This window comes from Gobius niger (genome assembly GCF_951799975.1).
Source record: "Gobius niger genome assembly, chromosome: 16".
Lineage (NCBI taxonomy): Eukaryota > Metazoa > Chordata > Actinopteri > Gobiiformes > Gobiidae > Gobius > Gobius niger.
This window is the reverse complement of record NC_136867.1, coordinates 1,973,930-1,995,194: the sequence shown is the minus strand read 5'-3', so window position 1 is coordinate 1,995,194 and position 21,265 is coordinate 1,973,930. Positions and strand designations below refer to the sequence as shown.

Sequence of the window (21,265 nt, the reverse complement as noted above, 5' to 3'; positions counted from 1 at the left end):
AACAAAATAAAAATAAAAAGTATAGCCAGTCCAGTATATCCACACATAGTTCACACAAACGTCATACACACGTTAAAAAGTGAGCAGGAGAAGAGAGACATATCTCACAAAAATAATCCTCTGACTTCTCGTGCACTTTCTGTAGTATCTCAGGAGTGGGAACACCTGAGGGTAAATGCTGTTGAATTGGTGCCATCAGTATATTGGCATTCCCGTTACAGCTGAACACGGGGGGCTTGTTTTCTCCCTGTCATTATTTGTGCAGTTTTTCATGCACACATATTGATTTAAAGGCTCCACACCTTTTTTTTTTTTTAGAATGTTGGTCCAAACTCCTCACTTTCCGGAACATATCTGTAGCATCCCAGTTCTTCAAAGGGACGAGCTTATCGGCACATTTCACAACTTGCAGAGTCACTGTCATAAAAATGCTAACAAACGAGCCGTGCAAGTTCATGAAATTGGTGCACGTGCTTTCAAATTAGAGGCTCCAGTGTATTTCCCCACAAATGTCTGAGTTCACACTATACTAAAGGGGGACAAAGCAAATTCCGTTTAGCATAAAGTTATATCTATATGCCAAGTCATCAGGTGCTAGTAACAGAATAATTTGTTTTATTCCACGAGCAGCTGACTTCCACCTGACTGGACTCACTGTGGCTCATAACAGAGAAGGAGCTATATAAGAGCCCTGAGGGACGCCCCGAGTCACTGTCACTGCTGCTTCTTCCTCTTCTTCCTCCGACACTCAGGTAAGAGAAACCGCACACACACATGCTCTGGCCTTACACCCGCACACCGCACTCACACGCACTCACACGCACACACTTCCTGATGTGGGGCAGGTGCGAACTGTGATAAGGATGAATGAGAGAAAGCGGGAAGTGAAGCTGTGTCTGAAAGTCTGATAACAGTTTCGTCCAATCTTGTGGTAGGCATCGATATGAAGCTGCTGCTGGTGGTTGCTGCGTGTCTGGCCGTGGCCAGCTGTGTCAGCGTCTCTCTGGAGGACCTGGAGTTTCACGCATGGAAGCTCAAGTTCGGTAAGGGATGATTCTTGAACATGAAGGCCTTAGGAACTTCCATATTTGATTGTTTGTTTTGGGGGTTTTTTGTTCATAGGTTTATCAGAGCTTGGTCTCTTCAGTTACTAGATCTCAATCTACTGTGTAATGTTTCCATGGACATTTCCCTTTAAGAACAACCTTTGGACTTTTATTGGTCTGTAAATCGGCGGCAGCGGCTTCATGCAGGAGTCTCATAACTAATTACATGTACGTGTTTATGTGAGGAAATGCCACAGTACTTCAACAAAACATCATGATTGTGTTTCCAAATGTATACTACCTTTGACAATATTTTACATTATCACGTTAAAACTGAATATATCTGACATTAACAAAGAATGTACCAGCTGCTGTTAGTTAAAGTTCTTTAAACTTGGTTGTTTTTCCCCACCGTTAAATAGCAAAGACGTACCACTCCCCTTCCGAGGAGGCTCTGCGCAAAGATGTGTGGCTGCGTAACCGTAAAACGGTGCTGGTCCACAACATGCTGGCCGACCAGGGAATCAAGACCTACCGGCTCGGGATGACCTTCTTTGCTGACCTGGTAAGGTTATCGCAGGCCCTTGACAAACTGCCATTCGTCCCGAGGTTTAGGGAGTTCATGCCATCGTGCTTCTGTGCAGGAAAACGCTGAGTACAGGAGCTTGGTGACCCGCGGCTGCCTGAGGTCCTTCAACAGCTCCCTGCCCCGTCGCGGCTCCGCCTTCCTCCACGCAAACGGGCTCAGGGACCTGCCCACCACTGTGGACTGGAGGGACAAGGGCTACGTCACCCCGATTAAGGACCAGAAACAGTGCGGCTCCTGCTGGGCCTTCAGTGCCGTAAGTGCTTTTTGCCAGACACCTTTCTAACCCTAACAGTATCTTGTCCACACAGCGCCGCAAGAAAGTGTTTGCCCTTTCAGATTTCATACTCTTTTGTTTATATTGTATAACAGGCTGCAGACCTGCCAAAATGTCTCACCTTTGTCTCATCAGAGACCCTTTCTCTAAACGTCATATTTGTCAGCAGTGGTTTTCGCCTGGGAACTCTTTAATGGATGCTGTTTTTGTTCTTATAGTTGGGTCAGATCTTTAGACGTCCTTCTGGGTTTCTTGGTGGATGAGTCGTTGGACTCTTGGAGTCATTTCGTGGTGTTACATGTTTTTTTTAATGAGATTTAGTGGCCTACTTTTTTGTCTGACTTTGACAATTTCTTGAGTTAACAAACTTGGTGGCAACCGACCTGGGAGTGGCCAATGGAATGTAATGGTTAATCACACAGACCCTCATTCAAAGTGTAGGCCCCTTTCCATCCAGCTTTCATACATTTGTTGATATTTATCAAACTGAAATGACTCAGTTTTGAAATCACACTAAGACAATACCAGTCAATACAAAATGCAGTTTCCTAGTCCATCCATCCATTTTCTTCCGCTTTATCCGGGGCCGGGTCGCGGGGGCAGCAGTCTCAGCAGAGATGCCCAAACTTCCCGATCCACACACACCTCCTCCAGCTGTTCTGGGGGGACCCCGAGGCGACACCAGGCCAGCTCGGAGACATAGTCCCACCACCGTGTCCTGGGCCTTCCACGAGGCCTTGTCCCACTAGGACATGCCTGGAACACCTCCCGCGGGAGGCGACCAGGAGGCATCCGAAACAGATGCCCGAGCCACCTCAGCTGGCTCCTTTCGACGTGGAGGAGCAGCGACTCTACTCCGAGCTCCTCCCGGGTAACTGAGCTCCTCACCCGATCTCGGAGGGTGCGCCCAGCCACCCTGCGAAGGAAACTCATTTCGGCCGCTTGTATTCGCGATCTTGTCCTTTCGGTCATGACCAGTTTCCTAGTGAATAATGCATTTATGAATCGAACGAATAATCCTTTTATATCACGAAAATGGCAGAAAAATGTGATTTACTTTTTCGAGTGAAGTCCTCGCGTGTACCTTTGGTAGTGAAGTTACTAGTATTACACCATTGTTGTACAATTCAAGATTTCTCTAAACTTTTTAAACCCCCCACCCAAGAGGGATCCAAAGAGATCCCACACCAAGAGATTGACTTTGAAATGAAGTCCATGTATTTGTTTGCAGATTGTCTAAAGTGTGATTTATGAAGCAAAGGTCGTCAAGGACGGATGAATAAATGAAATCTCCTTGAAGATTCACTGATTTTTTTTTTTTGTCCATCCAGACTGGCTCCCTTGAGGGCCAGACCTTCAAGAAGACCGGCAAACTGGTGTCCCTGAGTGAGCAGCAGCTGGTGGACTGCTCTGGAGACTACGGGAACATGGGCTGTGATGGAGGACTGATGGACCAGGCCTTCCAGTACATCGAGGCCAACGGCGGCATCGACACGGAGGACGCCTACCCCTATGAGGCCGAGGTAATGGCAGTGCTACACACGGCTTAATCCTGTGTTAGGCCGGCTTACACACCATGTCCTGACTTTTACAAGCACTGCATCTTATTCATAGGTTTGCAAAGGGACTGAAGATTCCATACATGTCCAGAAATATTCCAGAAATTTGCTCTGGAATTTTGGAAATCGCTTAAAAAAACATGACATTTTTGCATTTTTTGCCTTAACATTATCTTAACTTTAACCTAGACCTACACCAGAAGTCTGAGTCCCCGTATTGTCAAAACATAACTGAACTTTCCTTTACTGACATTCTGCTTAATTCTCTTTTTAATGAGCAGTGGGAAGAAAGGTAACGTTTAAATCAGGATTTTGGTTAAATTCCCCAGTGTCTAAGTCAGACCCTGACAGACATTGATCATTACAGTATGAGGAGTGGGCGGGGCTTGTGTCTGACACAGAGCTGCATTAAACAGAACAGTGACACTGCACACGCGTGATGAATCTATGTAAGCTGGACAAACATAGAATGAGTCTGTCCCGTTTCCAAAAGCTCTTCTTTGCATCGGACACAACCTAAAACGCTGTCAGACGGCCAAGATGACTTCTGTGGGACTGTTCATCTTTGTAGTGATAGATATTCAGTGGATAACTATCAAATCAGATTTTTATGCTGCAGTTTATATATGTCTGTAAAGAAGCACCTTCAGTTTGGTTAATTCCCTGTTAATTCCCATGAATTCCCATAAATTCCCTTGGAAAATGTTCAACATTGAAAATTCCTGGACTTTTGCACTCCTACTTATTCTAAAGCATTTGTTTGAACTTCATGAACTTGCAAGTTTTTTTTATTTGCCTATCTGTGACACTGACCTTGTAAAGTGACCGTAAAGCTGTGAAATGTGCCCATAAACTCATCCCTGTAAAGAACCAGGATGTTCGAAATGTGTTAGGAAAGTTCAAATAGATTTAAATAAAATGCACTTGCACCCTCTTTATTTGCTTGTAATAAACAAATCAGGTATAGGTTTATATATTAACAAAAAACAAACAAAAAGATAAGTCAGATTAAGCTAGAATTTATTGTAGTGGAAGCTTGACAGCTGGACTGGGTTGTTTGAGTTTAGTTCATCCCAGTCCAGTTGATGATTTTGGAGACTATTTCTACAATGGGGAACTCCTGAACAACTGAGAGAGAACAGTAACTCTTCCCTGTGTTTGCGAACACCAGCCCATGTCTAAAGGTCATGAGATAAGTTTTTTCCACAGAAGCCAGACCCACTGACTTGGAATCAGCTCTAAACTTTTACTGTCAGGAAACAGCTTTCACGATATTCTGAGCAGCGCTGACAAAGGGCAACTGTGGGAAATATGATTGCAAAATGACTTGACTAATGCCAAAGTTTGGGCGAACACACGTTTCCTGAATCCTAAACCCATGCAACATCTCATGACTTTTTAAGGATATTCTTTATAGAAAGTTAGAAACATAATTACAGTATCCAGCGAAGGTTGTACAGTCTTTCCATGTTGGTGTCATCACCGGGCACGGCTGAAAACAGTGTTGTTAAAGGTGCACTACGCAGCTTTTTATGCAAATAAAAAGGTTGATTTTAATGCGTGTTTGACCTTTCAGTGACCCAGCAGATGCTTAAGAGTTAGCATAGCACCTTTACATCCCGATGGCCTGGAGGACGCTCCAGGAGCAATGTTTTTTATATTTTCACTGCTGATTGAACCGTATCCATGGTTACATATATATTCCACTCCTGAAGCATTATTGGAGCCACCGAGATGGAAAGCAAAGGCGCTAAGTGTGCACTAATATCAACCTATTTTTATTTTTTTTACATAAAAGTTGCATAGTGCCCCTTTAAGTGGGAACCCAGGCCAGACCATGGCCAAGTCTAATTCTTCAAAACAGCAAATACAATAGTTGTTGACTGAAGCTCAGAGTGGGCTCGTTTACATCTTCAGTACACATGACTATAGGCTAGAGGTAGAATCGATCACAGTAGAGGTAGATTTGTGAAATACATGATAAGGCAAGTTAAAGGCCCCATAGACCAGACCCAGGCAAATTACGGCCTGCGGGCCACATCCGGCCTGCAAGATGATTGAATCCGGCCCACGACTTGTAGGGCATAAATTCCTGAGTATGTGGAAAAAAAAGGAAGTCTCTCGCCCACTCCTTTGCAAAGTTATGATTTTTAAAAGAAATGACCACAATGCTCACTCCAGCCACTAGGGGGCTGCTTAAATAAAAAGAAAATAATATAATTCCATACGTGTCCAGCAGAGGGCACTGACATAATGAGAGATCAGGATACAAACAACACATTGGCTCATTATTATTTATTGAAAAAAGTTTTCACCATAGTATTTTCCCAATCAAAACATATTTTTCATTATTGAAATAGGCACAGATCCAAACAACAGCTGTATGAAAAGTAACATGACTGAGAATGGTCTATACCTTTTCATTTTTGCAGGGTAGCATTCTTTTTGCCCCATTAAAGTAGGTTGTAAAAGTAGTAATATTTATAGTCTGTATTATGAGTTGTTGAACAAAAAAGTTTTGTTTTTTTAGTCACTGCAAATACAACTATTTTTTCACATTCTGAGGAAATGGGTAAATAAAAAGAGGTTTAGTGCCTTTAGTGAAGAGATGATGGAATGTGTCGTAGTAGATGGAACAGCACTCATGTCGAGGCTGTTTGAGAGAGATTGTGAACCCGGAGAGGCCAAAATGAGAGGGTGATGGAGAAATGGCTGCAGTGGGGATGTTTGGCAGTTGAGGAGTTGAGGACATCCAACCTGCCAACAAAATCATGATTCATGTCATCATTTGCAGGACGGAAAATGCCGGTATGACCCTTCCAAAGTGGGAGCCACATGCACAGGCTTCGTGGACGTAAAGCAGGGTGATGAGAGCGCGCTGCAGGAGGCTGTGGCCACCATTGGGCCAGTGTCTGTGGGGATCGATGCGGGCCACGACTCCTTCCAGCTCTACGAATCAGGTAACAAGTGCAGAACCACGCTGGTTCATTGGTTGTTCTGCTTACAGTCTGAATTCAAAAAAATAAAAAAAGTTTGAACTTTGGAACTTTTTTTTTTAAACTTTAAACTTTTAAATTAATATATACCTGGCTTCAGGTATAGTATGTAGAGGACCGGTATAGTATATAGAGGACCGGTATAGTATATAGAGGACCGGTATAGTATGTAGAGGACCGGTATAGTATATAGAGGACCGGTATAGTATGTAGAGGACCGGTATAGTATGGAGAGGACCGGTATAGTATATAGAGGACCGGTATAGTATGTAGAGGACCGGTATAGTATGTAGAGGACCGGTATAGTATATAGAGGACCGGTATAGTATGTAGAGGACCGGTATTGTATATAGAGGACTGGTATAGTATGTAGAGGACCGGTATAGTATGTAGAGGACCGGTATAGTATGTAGAGGACCGGTATAGTATGTAGAGGACCGGTATAGTATATAGAGGACCGGTATAGTATGTAGAGGACCGGTATTGTATATAGAGGACTGGTATAGTATGTAGAGGACCGGTATAGTATGTAGAGGACCGGTATAGTATGTAGAGGACCGGTATAGTATGTAGAGGACCGGTATAGTATATAGAGGACCGGTATAGTATGTAGAGGACCGGTATTGTATATAGAGGACTGGTATAGTATGTAGAGGACCGGTATAGTATGTAGAGGACCGATATAGTATGGAGAGGACCGGTACAGTATGTAGAGGACCGGTACAGTATGGAGAGGACCGGTATAGTATGTAGAGGACCGGTCAAATATGTGGAAACACTTTTTTTTGTATTGATGTTTCTTTTGTTTCAAGACTATTTCCTTTGTAGATTCTCATTGAAGGCGTTCATTTATGTATGAACACATAAGGGATTGGGCTTCAAACAAAAAAAAAACATATAATTTTGAGATTTATTTTTCTTTTGCTTTGATTACTTCTTTAGACGTTTTCTCTGTGAGCTTCACAATGTTGTCACAGAAATGCTTTGGACTTAACAGACTGTTAAACCATTTCAGGGACGTCCTTATGGAGAAAATGTCAAGATTAAAAGTCATTTAAAATATAAATATAGTATAAAAGGTGTTCATCACACAATGGAAACATTATTGAAAATAAAAAGCCAAAACCCCCCAAAAAGTTCTAAACTTTTAACGGGCATTATATATGACAGTTGTGACTGGTTCATGAGCGTAGACTGCAGATATCATGCAGCCTCGACTCTAAGCCGTCCAGGCCCTGGAGGCGGCCCCTTCTCTGTAAAGCAGTTTGGTGAAAGGTTTGGCCACATTACTTATTTCTGATCGCACACGTGACACGATGATCTCCGCTTGCTCTTCCCGTGAACACACGTGTGCACTATACCGTATCTCCTGGCGCGTCCATGATAGACTGGAGGATTTTATGCAGCTGTGATGACCGGTCAAAACATATGATGCGATCGACTCATCTTAGGTTGTGATAAAAGCATTTTTTGTTCATGAATGAAGAGCGTTAACACATAGTTTTGTATTGCAGGAGTGTACAATGAGCCTGATTGCAGCAGCACCCAACTGGACCACGGAGTTCTGGCTGTGGGCTATGGCTCAGATGGGGGCAATGACTACTGGCTGGTCAAGAACAGGTCAGGGGCTCTTGTTGCACTATTCCAGAAATGATTTTTTATTATTGTTTAAGCTGTGGGTTGGAATCAAAAGCATGACAGTTACTCTGGAAAATGAAACTGTGATGGGTGGCTTTGGCTAACTCTCCTGTGTCCTGCCGTTGCAGCTGGGGAGAGAGCTGGGGTGATAAGGGCTACATCATGATGACCCGGAACAAACAGAACCAGTGTGGCATCGCGACCGCAGCCAGCTACCCCCTGGTCTGAGCAGGTCAGCCAGACGCCCTACACACAGGCAAAGTGAATGAATGAATGAAACCATGACGACGTTTACAGCTAGGCATAGTTTCATATGCTCATTTCATGTGCTTCATATACTGCTGGAGGCTTCACTACATAGGGCTTGACTGGGGACACGTGCTGGGAGTGAGAGAGAGTCCCTGTATGTTAGTTTCCAAACTGGTTTCAGCTGTAGGACTCAGCAACCCCAAATATGGGCCTCATTCTGTTTTATGATTGGATAATCATCCAAAATACTAAATGTAAATATAACCAACTCTTCTATCATTATAACGTTTGTTGTCATTGTGAATAAATCAACATTACAGTAGTCATCACTGAACCCAATATTAGATTACATTTTAGTAATAACCAGGATCTTAACTAAACCTTAATGTATGACAAAACAGTGTTGAAGGTGCATTAAATAACTTTTTATGTGAAACATAGCTGATATTTGTGTGTATTTGACCTTGTAGTGACCCAGCAGCTGTATGAGTGGTCAGCATGGCGCCTTTACTTTCCATCACAGTGGCCTCTACAACGCTCCAGGATCAGTTGTTTTGTAGGTTTTCTGGTGAGAGTAGTGAAAACCTTCCAGTTGATCCTGGAGCGTCATGGAGACCATCATGATCGAAAGTAAAGGCGCCATGCTGACCACTCATACAGCCGCTGGGTCACTACAAGGTCAAATACGCACAAATATCAACTGTGTTTACATAAAAAGTTCCATAATGCACCTTTAAGATCAACACGCAATGGCATAGTCTTCAAAACATCACATCTCAGCCACACATCAATAAATAACCACACCCCTGGCGTAGGGACCTGTTCCAACAGCTTTTCATACACAACCAGACTTACATGGAGAATAAGAGCCTGACTCAGGGGCAGACAGCCACTATCCACAGCCACATGCGGCTCTTCAAAGCCTCTGATGCGGCTCTGCAGAAATTTGATGAAAAAAATAAACTCAGAAAGTGTATTTATATGAATGATACACTGCTATAGCATTGTGCTGTATTGTATTATGCTACATCTGAGCCAGAATGAAGGCAGAAACAAATGACTTGCTTCCAGGAAAGGACACTTCAGACCCTTCAATATATTTTAAGTTTCAAAGATTGTACATTTTGCACCTTTAATTCCTTTATTTAGCATCACAACATAGTACATAGTAGTGCATTGTTGTTTGAAGATGAAAATACAATTATTTATCAACTGCCATGGTAATAGGTCATGAGCCTAACCCTCACCTGTAACCCTACGAGGATTACTAATGCTTATTAATAAACACTTAACGAGCACACCTTAATATGAATCGATACCAGTGCATTTAATGATGCAGAGATGTGTGAAAGAAGACTAAGATGTTACTTGTGTTTTTATTTATGCTAGCTTTGTTCTGCAGGTTTGGAGGAGCTCACCTCGGACAAATGATTCACCGTAATTCCACTCTAAAACTCTTCGATGTGACTGAATGTAAATCCTACCAAGATGGTTTTGCACAGTGGTTCTGTAACTAAAACTATTGTCTAACTATGCTGATGAGAAATAAACATTACTTTAAAGATTACACTCTTTTTATTAAGCACACTTCACAAGCATGCCACAAGTTTTCACAAAATGACATAGATTTACAATTTGGACAAACATTTGTTCAGTTATCAAATACTTAAAGGATCTATATCATGCCATTTTAGCCATTCCAAAGTTAAGTATAGGCATTTATATGATATATTGTACCTCTACCACTATGGAGCACTCATTTTTGTGATAAATATAAGTGTTTTCTGGAGGTATTTTTCAAAATCGGAAGACACAACGCTTCGATTCAGTTAACTCCGCCCCCTCTCTCCGCACATACAACTTTACCGTAATATAAATAAACAGCAATAAGTGAAATTGCTTCACGATGCAGTTATAAGGAGTTGACATCTGCACCACAGCTTCATAAATGGCTAACAGACATGCTAATATGCTAACACACAAGCTAACACGCGTTTGGACTGACTCACCGCTCTGCTCCATCGCTGTTTACATTATGGGACTCGCGTTAGTTATAAAAGTTAATCCACTTTGATTCAGGCGAAGGTTCACCTCTTTTAAAGCTTCAAAAGATTGGAACAACATCCCAGCAACAATCAGAGAAATCAATAGTTATAACATGTTCCGTTCATCATTAAAACGTTGGCTCCTGAGCAAACAAACATGCCAGCACTGAACGTCTGCTGCCGCTTCCTTGAGTCTCTTGCATGTCCTTCTTATCTAATCTCAATACTGCTGCATTTTAATGATTACTTTCTTTTTTACACCTTCTATCATAACTGACTAATGTTATTAACTGTATCTTTTAATCTGTATTGACTGTATCTTTTATCTAACTGACTAGTTGTTCATGAACTCCTGCTTGTGCTTCCTCATGTTGCCTCCTGCATTCTCACTTAAGCTCTGTCGCGCATGAACTCTTTGTTGCATGTTTGTTTTGGTGTGTTATTCCTGCTGAGCAAATGTGATGTTTATTGTATTTTGCCATGTGATAATCGTGATAACTTGTCTTACCCATTTCCAGGGTGCCTACTGTACATCTGGCCGAGGACTACAGATGAAAACTAGCCTTTTGGCTAACTCTGGCATATTTTAAAGTTGAGCTGTTATGTTAATATGCACTGTCCTTGCAAAAATAAATAAATAAATAAACATCCATCAGAGACAGTCACAGAAAATGTTGGTGAAAGTCGCCGAATCCCGGAGAAAAAAACAACTTCAAGTGGCCTCTTCTTGAAAAAGGTTGAATAAACTCCCGTCCTCGTAGCCAAACGCGCTTCTTTTTCTCCGTCCGTGACATTATCGTTAGGTAAGAATAAAGAACAGGTGTGTCCAGTTATAACGAGCTCCATCTTCAGCTGCAGCGCAAACATGACTGATCTGTTCAGACGCTCAGGGATGTGTTTGTTTTGGCCACAGCTGACCTGGAAGCACCTCGGGCACATCCTTTTTTTTTTTTTTTTTTTTCCTTTTTTTTTTTCTCTTTGCATCTTTCTTGCGACAGAAATAATGAAAAAGCTGTTTTACAAATTAAAATCAGGCTGTAAGACAATGCTTTACAGACGTCGAGCACTTCCGTTCCGCTGTGACGACACAACGGAGCAGGTCAGTCGTTCACCAGGAGAGGGCGGAGCCTCAGAGAGCAGGATTCAGGAGGATTACTGAGAGCTGCGTGAATGAAGCCACAAACCACTCTGGGGGTGTTTTTGATAAGGAAATAGCATAACAACATGGCTAAACGCTCCAAAAAGTCGATTTTGCATGATATAGGACATTTAAAGTGGATCAGCAACAGAGTCATTTGGTGATTCTTTCCTCTTGCAGCTTTCTCTCTTGTTTGGGAGCGTAGTTCCCACACGGTCTCCTCTGTGAACCCCTCACTTCTCTCTTTGCACTTTTAAAATTTGATTTCAATTTCACAAAGTTGACAATTATTTAGGCTCTACTCTGATAGGAGGATTCACAGGCGCAGGTGTTGGGTTTCGATGACACATTTCTTAAAGCCGAGGTATGTCGGGAAACTGGTGGATGATCTGTGTTTTTCAGGCAATCACAGTAATACACAGGCACTGAAGACGTTTCCACAGATGTAGCACCACACAGTCAGGTCTATACATATTGGGACATTGACTCAATTCCTATCTTTAAACCACCACCAATAAACCACCACGATCGATTTCAAATGAACCAACAAAGATGTGCTTAAACTGCAGACTTTCATCTTTAATTCGAGTCTCTCAACATCCAAATCGGATTAACAGTATAGAACAACCGTTTGTATGTGAGCCTCCCACTTTTTAAGGGACCATCAGTAATGGAACAAGTGGCTGCTCAGCTGTTCCATGGCCAGGTATCTGCCCTTCCCTCATTATCACAGAGTTCATTTCAAGTGTGATATTTGCATTTTGCATACTGTTTCTGTTAATTCTCACTATGAGATTCAAAATGTTGTCACTAACAGTGGAGCAAGCTAAAAAATGTAAACAAACCCATGACAGAGATAGCAAACATATAAGCCGTGGCTAAATCAACAGTTTGGAACATTACAAAAAAGAAAGAACACACCGGTGAGATCAACAAAACCAAAGAACCGGAAGACCACGGATGACAAATGTGGTGGATGACCGAAGAATTGTTTCCCTGGTGAAGAAAAGCCCTTCACAACAACAGGTCAGATCAAAAACACTCTCCAGGAGGTGGATGTGTGAGTCACAGTCAACACTCAAGAGAAGATTCACCAAAGAGAATACAGACGATTAACCACAAGGGGTAAACCACTGGTGAGCCTCAAAAACAGGAGGCAAAAAACATCTACAAAAGCCTTTACAGTTCTGAAACAACATCCTAGGACAGATGAGGCAAAGATCAAATTGTACCAGAGTGATGGGAAGAGAAAAGTCTGGAGAAATAAAGGATCTGCTCATGATTCAAAACATTCACCTCATCAGTGAAACATGGTGGTGCAGCATCATGGCCTGGGCTTGTGTGGGTCAATGGAACATGTTTTTAATGTAATTTTATTGTGTTTTTAATGCTTTCTATTACATTTTTTTTTATTGTGTTTGGGTGTCTGGTGTTGCTGTGAGGCACATTGAGTTGTACATGTACATGAAAAGTACAAATAGACTCGCCTTGCCTTGCTTTTTTCAATGAGGATAACATTAAATTAATCAGAAATACTGTTCTAATGGTACATTGTGTTACAGGGTAACTGATGATTAGAAAACCCTCACACAACTACTGTATGCTAGCACTGCTAAAAACAGTTGTGCTGATTAGAGAAGCTATAGATCTGGCCTGGGCGACACTAAACTTTGCAATATATATATAACCACAAGCTGTTATTGTGTCTTTGTCACATTGGAGGAGACGTGTGGGAAAAAAGTAGCGGCTTATAATCTGGAAATTACGATAAATCTTAATGTGATGTGTCATTTGCAAAGAAGGGAGTTCCCACACACTTCCATGTACATTAAACATGATGAAGCAGTACATTTTTAGGCCGATCTGAGAACTTGTGACGGCTTTTTACTGCCACTGTGGATATGAGATCAGACTTTTGATACAGCGTCTGCAATTATCACCCTGTTGCCTTTGCTATGGCATGAGCACAGGAAATTAAAAAACAAAATAATGTTTCTGTCGGTCTCATTCTCAGGCGCTTTCTGCTTACTGAGACACATGTGGTAAGGAAGTGAGACTGTGACTGAATTTGGAAATCAGCATTTACTGGTAAGAGCACATCAAACTTTTTAGTCTGACTGATGAATATATTTTTGTCCTTTTCAATACATAGAAGAATACTAAACTTTTAGTCAGATTCTTTTAGCAGATATAAAAATAACACCAGTCAACGAGAAAAACAGGCACATGATGCTGATTTGTTCAAACTGACCACTACAGTACGTACGTTTTATGCTCACCAAAAGGAGAAGTGGGAGTATCAGAATGATTGAAGTTCATTCTGTCAGCTGACTTCCCCCTGACTGTGCTCACGGAGGGGAGAGAGAGAAAGAGGGGGAGCTAAATAAGAGCCCTGAGGGACACCCTGTTCTGCCAGCTTGAGGTGTTTCATTTCACGTCCATCAAGATGAAGCTGCTGCTGGTGTCTGCTGCTTGTCTGGTTGTGGCCAGCTGTGTCAGTGTCTCTCTGGAAGATCTGGAGTTCCGCGCTTGGAAGTTAAAGTTTGGTAAGAAATTCCCTATTGTAACATTTAGTCTTAGCAATTCCAACAAGGGTTTCTTTAACAAACATTTTAGCACAATTCTAGATCAAAAGGTCAGACAAAGGTTGTTACTGATACTTTATAATGATGTTTGACTGGTGCAATGCAAAAACTGTATTATATATATGGGTGTCAAATTTGATACATCAGCTCATAAAATAATGATAGATGTTGTTTATTTGCAAATGTGCCATTGGGATGCACTGCATTTTGAGGCTTATGCATTCAATACAGAAACATACAATCTTCTTCTTTATTGTTTATTGTTAAGGAACTCCCATTAGCTGCCACTGTAGTGGTTGCTAGTCTTCCAGGGGTCCAAGATCAAAAAGAATATTTACAATAAAATAACATGCGTTAAAACAAAAAACACAACTGTAATACATGACAAGATGTCTATAATTTCTCATTAAACAATACAATAGAGATTATAGCGGTTATTGTTAACATGTAAATTAGACTAAGCCTTCAAGTTCCTCGGCAGCTTATTCCACAATTGTGATAATCAAAATTCAACAGTTTTTTGCAGTAGACTTGTTCTGGGTCGATTTATGACCACGTCCTCACTACAAGCACGCCACCTAGAGTAGGAGTGTGTCTGGTGCACAGATGAATGTTTTCAAACAGTGCAATTGGTTAATCAGTCAAAATTGTTTTCTTTAGAAATAATAATACATTTTTAATAGTCAGTTTTTAATTATTTTGGCAAATATAAGGTTTAAAGGAATAGGCCGCCGTTTTTACATACTGAGATATGTTCTTACCTGAGCTTAGACGAGTTCATTTGTACCTGTCTGGTCTTCACCCGTGCCCTCAGTCACGTAGACACAGCACAGACGGCGTTAGCATTTAGCCTCTCCTCCTCTATAACTCTAAACAAGGTCAAGATAGAAGCTAACAAGCTCTTCCACGTTTTCTCTATTTAAATATGGTTACGTGAAGTGTTTCACTACAAAGTATAATTACACAAAACTAAACAATGTGGATTTTCTAAGCGGACAAAGAGGGGAACTATATTGTAAGGCGTAATAATACCAGGAGTAGTTCGGCATCCGCGCAATAAAGTGAAGATTACTGCGCGGATTTTGAACTACTCCTGGTATTATTGTCACAACAATGATGCAAATGAAAAAGCGATGTGCGCGTCTGCTCAACCTTTACATTATTTTTATATGAAAACATGAATGACAGAAACAAACAACACATTTTTTCTCATGTTTATAGCAGTAATGTTCACCAAAAGTGTCAAATTGATATCTTTAAATGTATTTGTTTTCCCTATAGTCACCAGCAGCCTTAAAGATCCATTATGCAACTTTTTATGTGGAAAAAATGTTTTTGCATATTTGACCTTGTAGTGACCCATCACATCACAGTGGTCTCTGGGGCGCTCCAGGATCAATTGCTGGGGAGGATTTCTCTGCGGGCGGACCCTCCCATCTGAAAACCTACAAAACAAGTGATCCTGTACCGTTGTAGAGACCACCGTGATCGTCAGTAAAGGCGTCATGCTGAAATTTGATGCAATAATTGTGTGATAAAATTGAAGGCACTCACTTAAAGGACCAAGCTCAGGCAAGGTCCCATTCGTATTTAAAACAATCTCAGACAATCTACATGAAACATGCAGAAAAGGATTTCAGTCCACTACACGTGAAGATGTTCTTGTCTCAGTATTGACAAGTTCCTTTTCCCCTTGTCACTATGTAGCAAAGACGTACCACTCCCCTTCCGTGGAGGCACAACGCAGAGATGTGTGGCTGCGTAACCGTAAGATGGTGCTGGTCCACAACATGCTGGCCGACCAGGGAATCAAGACCTACCGGCTCGGGATGAACTTCTTTGCTGACCTGGTATGAATTCAAGACATTGAAATGACTTTTAAATCCCTCGAAGAAGCTAATGGCATTATAAGAAGCCATAGCAGAGACATACAGTAATCTAGCAGACTATGATCTCTATTCGCTACAGGAAAATGCAGAGTACAGGAGCTTGGTGTCCCGCGGCTGCCTGAGGTCCTTCAACAGCTCCCTGCCCCGTCACGGCTCCACCTTCCTCCACACAGATGAGCTCAGCGACCTGCCCACCTCTGTGGACTGGAGGAACCAGGGCTACGTCACCCCAGTGAAGGACCAGAAAGAGTGTGGCTCCTGCTGGGCCTTCAGTGCTGTAAGTGTATGCCTTAACACCCACAGCTCACATGAGTTACATAGAGTCACTAAACTTGGATAGGACCTCATTTTGGGCACCTCATCAAAACAGATAAAGATAATTGTTGCCTTGTGTACAAAATGTGCAGTCTAAATAACAGTCACAGGAAGATGGCACTGGACACATACAACTTCTGTGCTTCTCGACTCTCTGATCACTCTTCATTTGTTTATTTATATGACAAACTACAGTGTTATAGACATGACCCAGAAGCACAGATCCAATGCCTGGGCAATGTCAGTTGAACTAAGCAACATGGAGGCTATGTGAAACGTTTAGGTTTGTTCAGTGCAGTTTAGATCGAGCGGAGTGTGTCCGGGCGGATAAATTAAAAGAGAAAGTGAAAGAACAATGCCGTTTGTCAGAGCATGCAGTAAGAAATCACTTTTGTTGCTTCTGCAAATCACAAACAAACCTTGCCCAAAATGGTTGTAGCGCTAACAACATGAATGAATTTGTGATGTAGCTGTTTTTATTATTATTATTATTAATAGTTTTGAAAAAGTTTTTATATAAAAGATATAAGAATAGAAGACATTTTGTACATACACATATACATGCATATATACATACACTTGTATGCATATACATACATACATACACATTCACCCACATTCATCCGGGGTGCACAAAGTTTGCAATAATACACGAGATCTGCAAAACCAGACAAGCGCCAATAAAAGCACATGCCTATGTTTGCAGGCCTCATTACATAACGAAAAAAAAAAGAAAAAAAGGAATACTGCTTTATCGTAACTATTACTGTCAACCAAGACAAAAGATACAGTATATAAGTATTTCAGTTATCGAAATCAACACTACATTAATGCAAATTATTATTTGTATTATCATTACTATCATTACCATTATTATCACCATCATTGTTATTATACACACACCTATACATATACACACATATACTTCCCTTCCCTCCCTTCATCTTTTTCCATTTTTTCTCTTTCCCTTCAATGAAATTCCCGGAATTTTAACTCAAATTCAGGTAGAGGTCTCGTAAATCCGGGCTCAAACAGAGAGAACAAAAAAATATATACATATAAATGATGTAGCTGTTTTGACAACCTTTCCTTAGAAGTTGTGTTCTTCTGGACCAAACCATGTTTTCCTGCTTAAGCACAATTACAGTCCAGGTTTACTTACACATGAGTTTCTTGTCCTTTCAGACGGGCGCCCTGGAAGGGCAGAACTTCAGGAAGACTGGCAAACTGGTTTCTCTGAGTGAGCAGCAGCTGGTGGACTGCTCTGGAGACTACGGCAATGAAGGCTGCAATGGAGGATGGATGGACAAGGCCTTTCAGTACGTCCAAGCCAACGGAGGCATCGACACGGAGGACTCCTACCCATATGAGGGCGAGGTAAAAGAGAAAAGAAACAGTTATTCAAACTTTGAAGTGCTTTACTACACCACAGTCCGTGCACCTTCACTAGGCAGTAGACAGTTTCCCACCACAGGAACCTTTTGCAGTACTTGGTGTTTTTTAAGTACTAGGTTTAGGTACCAGTTTCAGAGACCGTCCCAAAGAACTGTTTAGTGCGAAAACGCCATCTGTATCCACTGTAGGGGGTCAGTGGCATCAACAAATTGGGAGTCACTGGTTTCGACCTCTACAGACATACCCTGTACCCTCATCAAGTGCACTATCCTGTAAATATGCTGTGTTTCAGGATGGCGACTGCAGGTATAACCCTTCTTCCATGGGAGCCACGTGCTCAGGCTTTGTGGACATCAGCAGCGGAGATGAAGGAGCACTGGAGGAGGCTGTGGCAACTGTTGGACCCGTTTCTGTGGCCATCGATGCTTCTCAGGAGTCCTTCCAGTTCTACCAATCAGGTAAACAGCGCATTGTCCAGTGAGTTATGACGTTTTGAAGTTGCGTAACTTTGGTTGTGTTGCAGGAGTGTACAATGAGCCTGACTGCAGCAGCAGCGAACTGGACCATGGGGTTCTGGCTGTGGGCTATAGCACAAGTGCGGGTCAGGATTACTGGCTGGTCAAAAACAGGTCAGCACCTACGCTTACTGCATGTGACATTGTACAGCACATATCTTAATACAATGAACGCATTTATCTTAGTTCAGGAAACGTGCGGTGATGCGTTTTCACTTTGCCAATACATTGTTTCAATAGAAAGCTTAGTTTTGGAGGAAAGTGACAAACAATACGTGTTCTAACACTGTCACATAAGCCAAGGCCACAGATAGACCCTCCCCCATTGTCTTAGTCCGACTTATTCCCTCACCCCACCCGCCTCCATACAAAAGAATATTACTACACAGTGCCAAAATGAAGGCCATAAAAGTAATTCAAAAGCATTAAAATGGATTCAAACTGGAATTTAAAAAAAAACATTTCTTAGAAAATATATTTTTTCCTCACAGACAAAAACCTCTTGATTATTTTTACTTATTTTTACTGACTTCCTTTCATTAAAAATACTAAAACTATGGCTAAAACAAATAAGCTGCAGTTTTCACTGAATTTGACACAATCTTTAGTTTCAGTTTCCCGTTGTGTCCAATTTGGTTTGTAATATCAAATTACAAATCTTACCAAATGAAATATGCCAAGATTTCTTGCATTTTTGGCATTAACAATAGAAATCATTAAATAAAAAACATTTCATTATACTTGCTGCCACCTGTAGAAACCCTGCTACAACAAATACACTTAGCTCTATAGTCCTGAAATATAGATTATGATTAGTGATATTTTACCTGCCTCTACCTACCCCTACCTCTACAAAGTGACCACATTTAAATTACAGAGTCTTGTTGGGCACTTTACACGTGACCCATGGAGTCGAACATGTCAATATTTGTGAATGAATGCAGTGTAGGAAACACGTTGTTTGGTAAATTTTTATGCTTTGACATTAAAAGAACAGGCCACTGTTTTTACGCCTGAGCTTAGACGAGTTGATATGTAACTGCCTGGTCTTGGTGCATGCGCTCAGTCACGCACATGTTATTAGAATTTAGCCTCTCCCAGACTGGGGTGAAGTTAGAAGCTACCAAGCTGTTTCACGTATTCCCTATTTAATACAGTTACGTGAAAAGTATGGTTGCACAAAATTAAACATGTCGATTTCCAAGGCGGATAAAAAAGGGGTATTATATTGTACGGCATAATGATACCTCGAAGTGCTCCTCATATTATTAAGCGTAAAGTAAATCAAAGTACATTTCTGTCACTCACGGTGTCTGACCTAAAGTCTAACTCTGAAGAAAGTCATTTCACATTTACACTGAGAAAGTTGGAAGGGCGCCCCCTTGTGTCCCTTTGCGTCCAAATACCTGACTTGTAAAGGTCCAGCCCACATGGGCCAACACACATGGGGCCCACATGGAAACTGCGGACAAACCCACATATAACCCAGGTGGGCAAACCCATGTGGGGCCCACGTTGTTTTGCTGGCTGGGAATGTTGCACACGCTCAGTTCTTATGAATATGTAAAATACCACAATAAATCACTTTGAACAGTCCAATGCTTTAGGAGAGACAGAACTCCTTCCTTGTCCTCAAAAGAACTTGTCTGAAAATGTATTTCACTTTGTACCGCTGTCTAAGTACAAGTACACACGCTATACAAGTTTGATGTATTATTACTCTTATTAAGTAACTGCACTGCTGATGTCAGGCTTCTTGAAAGACGCCTTAAATGCCGTCATCACTCATAGGAGTCAGAGAAGACCTAGAGTAACCAAAGCTTGTGTCTCTCTGCAGCTGGGGAGAGAGCTGGGGAGATGGAGGCTACATCCTGATGAGCCGAAACAAACAGAACCAGTGTGGCATCGCAACTGCTGCCAGCTACCCCCTGGTCTGACCTTTCCACAGCGACAGGAGTCAACAGGGCCAAGTCCACCACTTATCAGTAATACATGTTTAACTCTGACTGCTGGGACCTCACCTTAAATAAACATACTGTGCCACTGTCAGGGACCAACTGTGAATCTTTAAAGAGGCTCTTGTTCATGAAATAAAGCGTTCTCTTGATCTGAAAATGCTTTGTTTGACTTATTTCCGCCTACTTCAGTGATCCCCTCCTACGCTGCGAAGCTCTGACATCAGGATATTGAAATATCCGTGAAGACACAAGTTCTATGGTTTAATGGTAAATGGACTCTTATATAGTGCTTTTCTACCTTTATCAGGCCCAAAGAGCAATACAGTAAGAAACCAGTCACCCATTCACACTCTCATTCATACACCAGTGTACACAGACACTGGAGGCGAGGAGGGAGAAGTGTCGACAGTGTGCATTTGCGGGAGCTGGGATTGGAAACCTTCCAATCATGACCCACTTTACCAACTGCGCCACCATCGCCCCGTTTAATGCTCTAGTTGTCATTCATGCAGAAGAAGACTTACATGGAATAAGTCTTGAACCATAGTTTTTCATGATACTATTTGCGGTATAGAACCAGAAAACAGAATAATAATAGAGGATCTGCATATCGAGTTCATCTCAAATGTCAAGAAATATGAAATATAATTAAAAAAATCTGAAATAAAAGAAGGAAAAAATAGGGAAACATGGGGGAATTAGGGAAAATATTAGTAATGAGCAGGAAAAAAATAGAAAACATGGAAAAAATTGGGGCAAAATAAGAAAAAATGTAGAAAAAATGGAGAAATGGGGCAAACAGGGGATGGGGGACAATTGGATAAAACTGGGGGGGAAAATAACATTTATTTGAGCTGAAACAACAAAGTCACTTCCTTTAATGCTGTCCCTGGACCAACGGCATCAAAACTTGGATTTAAAGATAAGATACATTCATGTTTTTGATTTCGATAGTACCTAAACTTTTTTTGCGACACCAAACTGGTATCGTTTAACGGTACCCAGACCTATATATGATCAATCTGACCGTAGAGTAGGGCTGAACGATTTTTCCAAAAATCAATATTGTCATTT

General features: G+C 41.5%; 1 protein-coding gene across 1 annotated transcript; it reads left to right on the top strand.

Moving 5' to 3' along the window:
* The first annotated feature begins 935 nt into the window (after positions 1-935).
* ctsl.1 (cathepsin L.1) lies at positions 936-20,275 on the top strand. The gene is made up of 14 exons (XM_079574242.1): positions 936-1,043; positions 1,469-1,611; positions 1,691-1,888; positions 3,241-3,432; positions 6,263-6,428; positions 7,979-8,084; positions 8,231-8,328; positions 13,925-14,080; positions 15,827-15,969; positions 16,088-16,285; positions 17,509-17,700; positions 18,011-18,176; positions 18,242-18,347; positions 20,071-20,275. The coding sequence occupies exons 1-14, from the start codon at positions 944-946 to the stop codon at positions 20,168-20,170; spliced, it is 2,064 nt and encodes a 687-aa protein (XP_079430368.1). The 5' UTR covers positions 936-943; the 3' UTR covers positions 20,171-20,275.
* The last annotated feature ends 990 nt before the right edge of the window (positions 20,276-21,265 follow it).

Excerpts from the sequence above, each read along its gene's own strand:
- ctsl.1 (XM_079574242.1), top strand. The coding sequence starts at position 944 with ATGAAGCTGCTGCTGGTGGTTGCTGCGTGTCTGGCCGTGGCCAGCTGT. Across the intron at positions 8,085-8,230 it reads TACTGGCTGGTCAAGAACAG|CTGGGGAGAGAGCTGGGGTG; the intron begins GTCAGGGGCTCT and ends CTGCCGTTGCAG. Across the intron at positions 18,348-20,070 it reads TACTGGCTGGTCAAAAACAG|CTGGGGAGAGAGCTGGGGAG; the intron begins GTCAGCACCTAC and ends GTCTCTCTGCAG.